Below are 13,326 nucleotides of genomic sequence, written 5' to 3'. Positions count from 1 at the left end.
ATCTCTACAGGTTATTTTGTACCTAAAACAGGAAAGGGCTGGAAGTTCTATCAAAGCATCCCCAAAGTCCCCACGGATCACTACCAAGCTGCACCATCTCAGCCATTTCTTACCCAATCCAAAGCAAACCCAACTCACAAGAATGTGAGAGTCATGCTATGAATCAAATGCAACAAGGCTAAAAAAGTCCATGGTCATGAGAGTGGATTTATTTTAGTTTCTCTCTCTAATAATTGTGCTTTTGGGTAACAGTTAAGTCTTCCACTAGATGAAGCACTTAAAATGTGCTTAAAAAAATTAAAGAATTTGTTTTGGTGGAACACAGGTGTTTAGTCCCCACATAAACTACAATTTTATCTATTAATAAAGACACTACTGAAATTAATGGTTTTTAGGCTGAAATGGCATTTTTCTCTGAGCCAAGGCAAGAGCTGGGCATGTTCTGATCCTCCTCTTACATGTGCGTTTGTAGAAAAGTGAAATTTGTTTGGTTTCTGATAGCCAATCAAAAACCCAAATATTTTTGAGTCCAACGTGGGGGTAACTCAAACCTCTCAGAGTGGCCACAAACGCTTCCCTGAGAGAGGAGGTGACACCCCCATGAACCCCTACAGTCACTGACAGAGGGATCATCCAAGTGCCCCAAGGCCACATAATAGAGTCAATGAAGAGAGGACACATCAGAGTCTGTTCCAAACATGATAAACAGTGATAATTCTAACTGGCATTTTTAAATCAGCATCAAACACTGTGAGGTAGTAAGAGTGATTCAGGAACTGCACATCAGTTACTCCAGCTGCAAAGTAGGGAAAAATATGAAAATTATAGATATTATATTCAGATGGAGAATATTTTATCCTGATATATTTATATTCACAGAAAAAGCATTATGTAAATAATAAACATTTCTAATACTGATGGTGTTCCATCAATAAAGCCAATTGTCTTTACAGGTTTATGCTTCTTAGAGCAAAAGGAATATAAATGCATAGCTTGAAAAAGAAGAAGGAATGTTTTTTAACATGAAAATTAAAAACAAGGCACTAGGCCTAAAGGATTGTATCTGTGAGGGTATATTTGGCTTCAGGCAAAAATGAAGGGCTTGCTTACATTATTTCGAAAAGAGTGGCTGCGAATTGGATCTTCTGCTGCTAAGGAAACACTGCTCAGCATGATGAAGACAAGGATGAGATTGGTAAAGATGTGGTGATTGATAAGTCTGTGGCATCCCACTCGAATTCTAAAGAGGAGATACAGAAATACACCATTTTTGCACACAGAATTCAGCAGATGGTTAACACACAACATGTTTTCTGTTACTCTGCCAGCTCTGATGGAGCAGAGCAGCAATCAGCAGCTAGAAGCAATGAAAGTCCTGAAGCCATCGGTCTCACTCCTTAGAATGAAAATAAATCCAAAATCCAATTCACCCACAGTGAAGATGCACTTAAAGCCATCTGGGAGGGGTTCGTTTCTATTGGGTTATGAACACCACAAGGTGCAGTGCTTGTAGCACTGTGCACGTGCAGTCACAGGTCAGAAAGACCAAGGCTAGATGATAAATCATCCCAGATCCCCAGTTCTATTTAATTCTCACTGAAGTTGTGAAAATTACTCATCTTGAGAGATGCAGCTTAGGCTGCAGATCTCCTTGTGCTACTTAGGACTCAAATCAGAATCTCCATGAAGATTTTCTTATAGAATTACAGGACAAGTGGGTGTTAGAGGCTCCAGAGCTGTCAGGCTTTAGCCACATGACAAAGTGTAACTGTGTATATGCTTAGAGTCACTGAGCCCAAAGTAATCACAAATACAGAGCAGGTCTGATATTAAGCTGACAAAAAGGCAGGATCAGGTTCATAACTGACTAATACTGAAGTTGTCTAAATTCTGATGAAGACTCAGAAGATTCTTGGCTAAATTTTTTTCTCCTGTTATAAAGTAGATGATTGGAGCGTGGTGTATCTTAGTTAAGAAAATTGGTCATTTTAGACCAAGAATGCATGGTGTTAGCTGAAGCTGAAAGCAATTTGTAATGTTCAACAAACTTAATGATTTTGCATCCAAAACATTTTATGTTGATCTCCTTCTAAACTTGATGTCCTCTACCACTGAAAGGCAGCATTCTCCCATGCCAAATAAATATTAAGTAAGGACTTCAACTGACTAGTCAAGCTTGCTGTCTTCACCAGGGTAGAACTCAAAATGCTCTGGAGTTAGACTAAAGTGGTGAAAGATTCCACTGCCTCCCCAAAATCCAACTATTACAGTTCTTGATTTTTTTGAAATCATTTGTCTTTATCTTAGATGCTTTTTTGAATCTGGGAAATGCTGTTGCCCTAAGAGGAATATGTGCAACCTTTCTCCTACTTTTCTCTTTTTCTGGTTTCTCCTCCACAAAGGTTACTAGGGTTACTAGAAATTCTGTCTCATGCAGAATATGTTCAGATCTTTTATATCCAGTGACTAACACAGTACATAGATAATACACCTCAAAGGGTACTTTGCAGGGTACTTGTTAGAACTCAGACTATATATACAAAATGCTATTATCTTCAACAGTGGGAAGAAAAATAACATATTTTTCCAATTCTTGTCATTTACCAAGTCAATCAGAAAATTTTAGGAGGGAAGCCAATCTCTTTTCTGGAGAAGACACTAGATTTCTACTCCTGGTCTCCCTAGAAGGAGGTCTATTACTTCACTGCTAAACCCTGATGCCTAAACCAATATTTTTCAAAGTCATATTTACGGGTTGGTGCTGCTGAAGATGAAGAAGGCACTGCCTTCAGGGATAGGTGTTATCTTCTCCTTCATGTTGAGCTCTGATATCCTACGGGGACGTGGGCCTGCTGGTACCTCTGGCTCATCCTCCTCCTCTTCTTCATCTTCACCTACTTTAGATTGAACATTCTTTTTACTATAAATTAAAAAATATCAAGGTTTTGTTCACAACAATACAAAAGCATAGCTTGTATGAGAATACACATAGGAAATATACATTCATAGCGTGACTCCAAAAATCTATAAATATCCAAATGTAGTCACAAGCTCTCACAGGGTGCTGTGCACGTGTGGGTGTGTGCATGAGTGCTTTAACTGGTTTTGCTGGTGCTGAGCAGCCTCACCTGGGGATTCTGGAGCCCCAGTTCAGCTCAGCCCTGACAGCCTGTCCATGCCTGAGCTGAGGGCTGAGCTCTGGGTGCTGGGTGAGCACTGTGTGCTCAGAATTCAGGGCACATTTCTGTGCCATGCATCCAGACAAACAGGCAGAACTGATTTTTAGATAAGTATGTCCACTGGGCCAAGAAAAAATTGACCAAACATCATCAGCCCTGGAATGCCCTCTTTTGCCAAATGTTTCAGAGAAGTTTAGAATTTGCTTTCCCATCCAAATAGTGTTACCAAAACAATCCTGAGGCTCAAAATATTAACTCTCAAATGCTGCTTGCACTGTTTAGGAAGCTGCAGAAAAAGATAATACTTAGGCCCATTTATCCACTGATAAGAGAGCACAACTTCACTGGCTTCAAAGGAATTGATTTAATGTTCACCAGGAGCAAGTTTAGGATATTTTAGCAAACAAATTTAAATGTGTTTCTAGCTAGTATTCACATACCTGGTACATCACAGGGGGGATAGGGATCTTTATCCTCTTCCTCTCCTTCTCCATATTCACCAATCGTCACCTACAGCAATGAAAGGGATGCACAGGAAAAAAAATTAATATAGAGTACAAAGCCCAGAGAAAGCAAACCAAATAAGCCTCTGAAGTCAGAGAAGTGAGTTTTCTGAAGCAGAGTAACTCTGAGAATGTAGGAGAGGTGACATTTTATTACTAATTTTTCAAAATTATTTTTCTATAGTATCCACATTACTCTGGCTGTGTAAATCACAATAAGAATAGAACCAACACATTTTGATAAAATCTACCAAGAATGTTTGAACATTGTAAGAGTTTATCATTCGCTGATCTCATTTGACTTATCAAGCAAAATATCTACAGAGATCCTAAGAATAAAATCACTTTTTTCTAACATTAATTATTTTATTCTTTAAGAGCTTCACCTCTCAGGATATCCTGGAACTAAAAGGATTTTTCTAGTTTGAGAGACACTGTGAGGATGCAAAGCATCAGAACTAAGTTTCCTTTGCCTGGAAAAAAATGTAGGGACGATGGGCTCACAAAAGGAATTGTACAATGCACAATACAAAGTACTCCCTAGCAAAATCAGTAAAATTGCTTCTTAGAAAAGAGACAAGCTTTAGGATAAATACCTTACTATCCTTGGGCTTCTTCTGGTCACCTTCTGACTTCTCACTCTTTTTATTTTCCAGACTCTCCTTTCTATAAAACAATACAATAATAATTACAAAGCATGCCATGTAAAGACAGACAATTTTAAATGAACTATACCAATTCTATAAAAATCTGAAAGCCTTATAATAAAATATTTGAAATATTTTGTACAGCATAAGGAGTCAGAGCAATAAAATCTACTGCATTTGAATGCAATGATCCATTTAGAAGATTATTATTTTGAATATAATTCCAGAGGCTAATCCCTAAAACATTCAATGCATGTTCATTACTCCTTTCTAGAGGGATAAACTGTGCCCTTGGACTCATACAAACAACTTTCATTGACTTCAACAGGCTTGCACTGATTTCAAAAGAAGGTTTTCTGCTTGTCTATATAAGGCTTAGAGAACTGATTCCACAGAGAGCTGTGCACTGGCAACAACAGATAAATTCTTGTGCTAATTACACAATAAATCCAACTGTTGCAATGTTTAAATATCAGTTGGTTTATCATTACATTCTCAATTCACCCAAATTACTACCTAACTTTTATCTAAAATTATATTGTTTGTCTACTATTTTAGTGTCTAGACAAATCTTTTTATTTTTTTCCTGAGTCCAGCACATTTTGAAATTGGTAAAGACATTAATATAAAAACATCCTTATGGAATAATTCAATACCCTCCTCCTCCCTCTCCTGCTGGTTCAACATGCCCATCTATTTTACCTCGCATTCTTTTTCCTTTCCTTTTCTTCAGCTTCTTCTTTCTGAGCTGTATTTAGACTTTCAGCATCTGCCAAGTTATCCACAGCAATGGCCAAGAAGACATTTAGCAAGATATCTATTTCAAATCATTTTAAGGACATTATGCCTTACCACACTTGTGTGGTTTATTATCAGCATAAACACTGACAATGTGAGAGATATAAAACACATGTTCCCAACCTACAGCGTGGAGGTTTGTGCTGCTGGAGTGTACTGCAAATAACACCCATTTAATGGACCGGACTGATATTGGCTGTAAAGTGAGCAGAGAGCCATTAGGGTCATGGCTTTTAAAATAGCAGAATGCTTAAGGTATTTTTTTAAACAAATAAAATTCAACTTCATGCTAGCCTGAGCAAGTCCATGAATATGAAATTGTCTATTATATGTGAAGACTGTTCAGGCATTTTGAAAAATTCATTTTTATAATGCACTGTCTTTCATGTCTACAACAATCTATATCAAATTCAGTTCTTCAGTCCATATCAGTTAACCACAAATACTGATACAAATACCATATAGTGCAGAAAATACAATGTTTTTGCCCTTTCATCACCTCCTGACCTTTTAAGAACTTCTGAGCATGGCAATAGTTTGTTTCTACGTGGGGCCAAGGAAATATTTCCAGATCACTGAGGGCAGGGAAGGGGAATGTTGCAGCAGATTTTGTCCCAGCTGTGCCACGGTGTGTGCCCTGGTCCCTGGCTCACCCTCAGCAGTGCCAGAGCCCAGGGCTGCACTGAGTGCCAGGGATGGATGGGGCACCATCACTGCCCACGGGCTCCAGCCATCACAAACAGCAGCAGGGCACAGCTCCCAGGGAAGGAAGAAAGAAAACATTCCCTGCTTTCTGCTTGGTGGTGGCCAGAGATGGCCTGGAGATCCTGCATCTGGTTCCTCAGGAAATAGGGAAAGGAGATGGCCTGAAGATCCCTGCCCCTGGTTCCTTGGGGAACAGGGAAAGGAGATGGCCTGGAGATCCTGCCTCTGGTTCCTTGGGGAACAGGGAAAGGAGATGGCCTGAAGATCCCTGCCTCTGGTTCCTTGGGGAACAGGGAAAGGAGATGGCCTGGAGATCCTGCCTCTGGTTCCTCAGGGAGCAAGGAAAGCTCTGTTTAAAGGACTCAGCATGTGCAGAGAGCCCTTGCCCGTGGCCATTGACCCCCTCCCAGAGGGATTTTGTGGATGGCCCTGGCACACAGCCCCATCAGAGATGTTTCCAGCCAGTGTAAAGGATACAGTTACCACAGATGAAGAGGATAATGAAATATATACAGACGATCATGCCTGAGGATGAGGGACCACCATATGCCATTATGCCATCATACATGACAGCATTCCAGTCTTCCCCTGTTAGGATCTAAGGAACAGATATTAGGAGATGAATAGTAACTCAGCATCAAAAGTGAACAGAGAAACACATTTCCTCAGACCAAACACACACTAACTTTATGCATAAAGTAAAACCACATTCTTTTCATGCATTGTTTTAAAATTCCCATTTAAACCTCTCCTGAAATCTTGGGTTTAACTCTAACAGCTTTTATTTTGTGCTATGCATTTAAATGACCAAACTTCAAAGGCAAAAATAATAAAATGAAATTCTATTGAAATTTTATTGATCTTGGCACGCCAAAGTAAGAGCCCTGGTTTTCAGTAATGCCACTTACACAGCAATGCCAACAAATGTCCATCACTTAAAAATCAAGTTAGTACATGTTTTAAGGTTCCTTTTTTCTTCTTTTTTTTGAATACTGGCTACAAATCTGTCCTATGATAAAAATTCTGAGTATTGCAATGCAGGCTTTAGGGACACTTCATATATTTCTCCAAAATTATCAGTTCCACCCGGAGAAAACATGCAATATTCACTCTCCTTCCAAGCAATTAAATGGTTGTTTAAGCAAATAAAATGCATGCCATTTTTTAAATTCTTTTTTGGAGAGCTAAACTTATCCAACTAATTTTCATTGCTAGTGGGTACCAACAGGTTGGTTGCTCCTGAATGTCTTCTAAAACTGAAGGAATCTCCATTACTTTGAAAATGAGGCAGCCTAAAATCTGAATAAAATCTAACTCAGCTGAATTGGGAAGTAAAGCCTTAAGTTTTTGTAGGGGCAGTGTCAGGTCAAATGTGAACACTTTAACCCATAAGGAAATTTCCCATTAATATTTCCTTATCTTGAAATTAAATGGAAAGATTTTCTGCTTGCTCTGGGCAAACCCCAGATGAGACCTCTTCCAAAGTGACAGGAAGTTGACACCAAGGTAATTCTGCAGGGTCAGCTTTAACCCTCACATACAGTGACTGAAACCAAATATTTTTTTTTCACAGACAAGTGTGAAAATGGTGAGCAAGATGAAACCAAATGCCAGTATACAAATTGGGAAAAATTAGTTTTAAAAAAGCATCACAAATAAGTGAAAAGTAAACTCTAAGTATGCCCCTACCACTTCACTAGTAGCAGACAAGTTTGTCTTAAGATTCTAATGAAACCCGGTCTCTAAAGAAATTAAAGCTTATTTTTATGTTATAGTGATATAACCCCAATGTATATGTTACACACTTAATAAGTTAAAGAAAATAAATTGATGAAAATAAATATAACACTCCACCTATTCTTCTAGTCATTAGTTTGATGGAGAAAGGAGATTTAACTCTGTGAAATAACACAACAGCTATGTTGCATAGATAGATCAAAGAAGATATGAAACAAATGGTACAAATGGTGCAAAGTTACCAGAGTACTGAATTTAATGAGAAGAATGCTACTTAAAGTAAACTGAATAAATAGTACTCATGGTTTCATTTTCAGGCAACATGACCACTTAAACAGTTTTGTTGATCAAAGGTAAAATGTCTCATACAGGATGAAATAAAGTTACCTGGAATACAGTTAAAAGGGCTTGTGGAAAATTATCGAAGGTGCTCCGTTTTGTTTGAGTTTCATCAAAATTAAATTTGCCTCCAAACAGCTGCATTCCAAGCAACGAGAAGATTATGATGAAGAGGAAAAGCAGAAGCAACAGTGAAGCAATGGACTTCATTGAGTTTAACAAGGATGCTACCAAGTTGCTCAGGGATGCCCAGTGCCTATAAATTAAAATGCGTGTGTTAACACACACCAAAAAAACCCCAAACAAAACAGTAAAAGAGCAGTGCATGATGAAGTATTACAAAACAATTGCTGATCACTCTTCAGCTATCCTTAGAATTAGCAGTATTAGATAATCTTACCTTGTTACTTTAAAAATACGCAGGAGACGAACACAGCGAAACACTGAAATTCCAAGGGGTGACATAATTTCCAACTCCACCAAAATGGTTTCAACAATGCCACCACAAACAACGAAGCAATCAAAGCGGTTAAAGAGAGAAACAAAATAGGCCTGTAGGCCCAAGCTGTACATCTTTACTAACATTTCACAGGTGAATAAAGCCAGAAGAACTTTATTTGCGATATCTGGAACAAAATATTAAAGAAAAAAAGATTCTGAATTGCCTCATAGATTCCATTTTTATTTTAACATATTAGTACTATACTTTCTGTATGAGTTTGTAGCTTTTTGCCTAAAAAGGAGATGTTGCTTTTTTTTTATGTTGGACTGTAGTTGATGCTTGAGTGGCAAAAGTTACACAAGGATGTAAAGCTTCTGCCAGCTATAAACTATTCATCTTTCCAATCTGTTGTGCAGTTCATGGTTCCTCAGCTCACAGCTTGAGTCCACACTGTAACTTAAGCAACCAGCCCACAGCAAGTCCCGCTGTGCCAGTTCCCACTTCCTCCTCATCTTTCAAGCACAGTTTAATGATAAAAGTACAGTTATTTACAATTTAGTATTGTCAGGTCTGTGCTGCTGCATTGCTCAGCTGTGTTACAGCTATGGATATCAAACACCACATTCAGTCATTTCTTTTATCTCCCTCTGGCTGGGCAGAATATCCTTCAGACAGCAAACAACAAAATGCAAAGTACAAAAGTAGCCACTGATAGAATGCAGCCACCCATAGTCAAGACCAGGACAAATAATTTTTGACTGTACCTTGGATCTGGGTCAGCCAGTCAGGTTGATTGTAATGCTCTGATGAGATAGTTAACGTGTTCAAAAAAACCAAGACAATAACAAGCCAATAAAATGTGACAGATTTTACTGCAGCCCTACATTTTCTTCTGTTAAAGCGGTTCCAGCGACGCCAGCGTCGACTGAAAGTTCAAATAAAAATAAATTTATTATTATATGGAAAACGCATATGAACTTAAGGAGAGTGTGCTTTTCTTCTGTGTAGAAAACAAGTTCAATTGTGCACATGTGAGCAGGTGTGTTTTCATAAATATATGTATAATACTTCAATAGCTCTGTAAATCATCACCAGTTGCAGATTAGGGACCGCTAACATGTTATTCTTTTTTTTATGTTTCCTTATAGATTTCTAAATGTAAACCACAACATTTGGAGACTCCAATTGCCTGTGACATAATTAGATTAAGCTGCATTTAACATTTCATTGGGTAACAAAGTATATCTATCTTTCCAAGGCCCCATACACTTAATAGCAATAAAGAAAAGTCAATGTATCAACCCAGGATTCAAATTAAATTCAGTCTAAAACTGTAGGCTTTGAGCTAAACCACAAAAGGAATTCTGGCAGGATTAAACAGAATAGGAATGCTGAGGTCACCTTTTAGAAATCTACCCTATAACATCAGAAACCTTCTTTAGTAATTCCTAGAGATTTCTACTGATGTGCACTGAAATTGTGTCAGTGGGCAAATGTCTGTGAAATAAAACAGAGTGACAAGCTGAGACTGTACCTAAATATTAGCTGGATTCAAAAGTGAGGATATATCTTTGGACTCATGATACTAGATTTCTCTGCTTCACTTCTGGGAACCCTGTTCAAGCATTAACTAAGTTTTCTTTGTGCATCTTAAATTAGTACTTGTAGTAAAGGAAATCAATACTGGTTTCAGATATCAGTACAAAGACGATTCAAGCCTTGGCAGTATTCTAACCATATAAAGGAAAAATATCCTGTCCTGCCCTAAATCAACATGGAATTCAAGACACAACATTCTTATCTTGCCAATCCCCTGCTCTAAGGGCTGTCCAAGGCCATCATCAGGATGCCTCAGTCCCTGGGTAGGTTAAACTGACTGTTCTTACACTTACAGAACACCCTAACATTGAAGTCCATGAGACAAGAACAATATGAAAGAATATTGAAGAGCAACAGTGATGCTATATTTCACTTATAAGACTCAAAAGCAGGCTCAAATTGCAAAACTCCAAGCTTTCTGAAGCTATTTTTTTGTTTTCCCTAGAAAGATGTGTGGAGCTAGTGATAGTAAAGTATAGCTAACTGGTGTATATACATATGAATGTGCATGAATAACATAGGCATACATCAACAGACTACAGAAATAAAACAAAAATTCAAAAAGGAGAATAGCATAAATTTCTCCATTAGGTTGATACAAGTAAAGGCATGCTCCCAAAGATTAACTTCTATTTTGACTTGTAGCGCAGCAGGTAGGCGAGCTTGCAATGAAAAGCATTTTCTATTTTGATACAAAGGCATTTTGACATTACTTTCAAAACAATATCCTTGATGAGTTATGGCCTGACTTACTTTGTGCTCACACTCAGTGTACTGACATTGCAGAGTAACATTCCAGAAGCTGGAGTGAGGATCAGCCCAGAAGAGTGAGAATTGGACCAAGATTTTGCATTTACCTTAGAATGTGATTATTAGAGGAAAATACTGACCTGAACTTGGATTTTGAGATGGTTTGACTAGAAGAAAAGGAAAATGCATTTTTAAGAATGGGGGAAAAGTAATTAATAAATTCATTTTCTTTAGAATTTTGCATTGGCATTACACATACATAAAACAAAATTTTAAGAAAACGCTTCATAAATGCTGAAATTCTTTTATCTGTTATTTATTTTCTGAAATACTATTTCAAAAACCTTACAAATTATCTTGGTGAAAGAAAGGAAATCTCCTTTAAAACTCAGTAAATAAACCTTGAATAAACATGTAGAAACTGCCTGGAAGTCATGAAAATCTCAGCAGATAAATACTGAACACCATGGGTTATAGAAATAATCCCATACATTCAGTAATTGTCTAAAAAATATATATTCCCCAGGTCATGCCCCATTTCACAGAAAATATGTGGTTTTACAAGTCATCAGAAACTTCCATTATTTTCTTATAATTATGGACAAAAATAGTAATTTATACAAGCTTCTAGGAAATCACAATTCCACTCCAAGATGAGTTGAATTGTTTTACACCACCTTAACCTGAGAAATTGAGGAGCGCTTTAATACTCTTATAACTGGTCAAATATCAAACTCCTGTGTGTGCCATACAAAGCCTGGCTATTCCAAAGCACTTTTGGCTAAACAAACAGTGGGGAGAGAAGGACCCTTTGAAAAGCTGAGATGCCCTGAGCTGCTGGGGTGTGATCTGGGCTCCCAGCCGTGCACTCACCACAAGCTGCCGCAGCACGCCGGGCTCTCCCCTTCGCCGCTGACGTTCTCCGTGTTCACCGACTCGGTCTCGCTGGTGGGCATGCTCGCTGTGGGGACACACAACTGCCTCAGAGCCAGCCCCACGCAAGGCATGGCACAGCTGGCATCTCCTCACCCACGGCAAGAGGGCCCCCAGCTCTGCTGAGAGCTTGGAAGGCCTGAGGAGTCGTAGATGAAGTCAGACACTTCATCAATCCTCCTCTCTCACCGAAAGGAAGCACGCGGAATTCCAGAGAGAATGGTGGCTTTTTTAGTTTTGTTGTTTCTTTTTAGTGATTCAAGGTAATTGCTTACAATTCACTGCAGAGTATAAAGCAGAGGAAGTTTGTACTACCCCAGCAAAGAAATTAACCTGAGCTAGATTCTGAAACTTTTCCCTTTGAGAAATGTTCTGTTAACACTTTGGAGATGCTTTTCTGGTGAAGTGCTATTAAAAGCTCTCTGATTCCAAGAAATATCATCAAACTTCTCAAAGCAGGAACAATCACACCGTGGTCACGCTGACCACTCTTTGCTTTTACTGACATGGTGAATTATTGAGGCAAGATGCCAGAAGGTAAATGTGCCTGCAGATACTGTGTGAGCAGCAGGCAGGAGCAGGGGAATGGGAGACTAGTCCTTCAAAGCATGATGAGAATTACCACTAATAAAAAGGGGACAAGTACATTTGCCCCAGAGTGAATTACTGCACATATAGTGGAACTGAGTGGTTAGTAATTGCAGCTGATGGTTTTTAGAAAAAACTCATTTTCAGCTGGGTCATCACCATTTGTCTGCAAATCAGCTGAAATATAGAGGGAGGACACCTTATGTCAAAAAGTGTTAGGAAATTATGAACAGCCAAAGTTCTCAGTACTTCCTAGGGGAGAGCACTGCTCCCATGTCTGCAAAGTGAGAATGAAAGGAAAAACTCAGGAACAAGAAAAGGGTTACTTAATGTTGCTGGTCTACACAGTAGAAATACCATTTAAAGTAGGAAACAAAAGAGATGTGAAAGATGCACTGAAATTACTGTAAAACAGCAAGAACAAAAGAAAAACAGAGCATTCTAAAGGTATTCTGGTGTGTACCTTCACCGTTTTAATGGTTTCGTTGGTTGGTTTATTTGGTTTGATTTGTTAGGAAGGGTTTAAGCCAATGTCTGTGAACTGACCTTACTCAGGGCAATACACTGTCAACTTCTGATAGGGACATCTCACTGTTTTGGTAGCTAAAGGATGATATGAGATTTAAGAACCAGACCCTGAATTTTCTGGTTTGTGCACAAATCAGGCACAAAGTGATAAGTGTTAGGAACAGTCTCTCTGCACAGCCTCTATACTGCCTCAACACTGACATGAGGACAGAGGGGAGTGGGAAGGGCAGGTTTGGTTTCTGTGCCCATCAGTCCCATCCAAGCTGGAGACTGACAGGTCTGTGCAGGCCAGGTACTCAGCTACTGCTGAGAATCTGGCCCCATAAGCAAGTCACTGTTATATGGAATGCTAAACAGAGTAGCATAACAAAGAAAGATCCAAAATGTCCATGCAGGTGTTTGAATAAACAGAGCACTTCAGGCAGTAAGCACAGCAAAACCTTCTTTCACAAGGTTCTTCTGTTCTGATGATTCTTTTAAAATATTTCTGTAATGACTTTATATATTAAAATTCTCTGGTTAGCACCTGCAAGTGTCTCAATTCTAATATCATACTTCCCTTTATAAATCAGTTTTAA

At 38.6% G+C, this 13,326-nt stretch overlaps 1 protein-coding gene across 1 annotated transcript in view; it reads right to left on the bottom strand.

The window, feature by feature from the left end:
• The window catches only part of CACNA1D (calcium voltage-gated channel subunit alpha1 D), a 168,920-nt gene that overhangs the window by 58,611 nt on the left and 96,983 nt on the right, over nt 1–13,326 (bottom strand). The window contains exons 10-20 of the mRNA XM_058812735.1: nt 11,573–11,660; nt 10,840–10,866; nt 9,115–9,275; nt 8,309–8,534; nt 7,957–8,164; nt 6,310–6,430; nt 5,032–5,146; nt 4,279–4,348; nt 3,620–3,689; nt 2,753–2,897; nt 1,111–1,240 (exon numbers count right to left, since the gene is read on the bottom strand). Of these exons, the coding sequence (XP_058668718.1) occupies nt 1,111–1,240; nt 2,753–2,897; nt 3,620–3,689; nt 4,279–4,348; nt 5,032–5,146; nt 6,310–6,430; nt 7,957–8,164; nt 8,309–8,534; nt 9,115–9,275; nt 10,840–10,866; nt 11,573–11,660 (1,361 nt within the window). The remainder of the gene's footprint in view (nt 1–1,110; nt 1,241–2,752; nt 2,898–3,619; nt 3,690–4,278; nt 4,349–5,031; nt 5,147–6,309; nt 6,431–7,956; nt 8,165–8,308; nt 8,535–9,114; nt 9,276–10,839; nt 10,867–11,572; nt 11,661–13,326) is intronic.

The sequence above is a fragment of the Ammospiza caudacuta genome, chromosome 12 (genome assembly GCF_027887145.1).
Source record: "Ammospiza caudacuta isolate bAmmCau1 chromosome 12, bAmmCau1.pri, whole genome shotgun sequence".
Classification (NCBI taxonomy): Eukaryota; Metazoa; Chordata; class Aves; order Passeriformes; family Passerellidae; genus Ammospiza; species Ammospiza caudacuta.
This window is presented reverse-complemented; position numbering and strand designations above follow the sequence as displayed.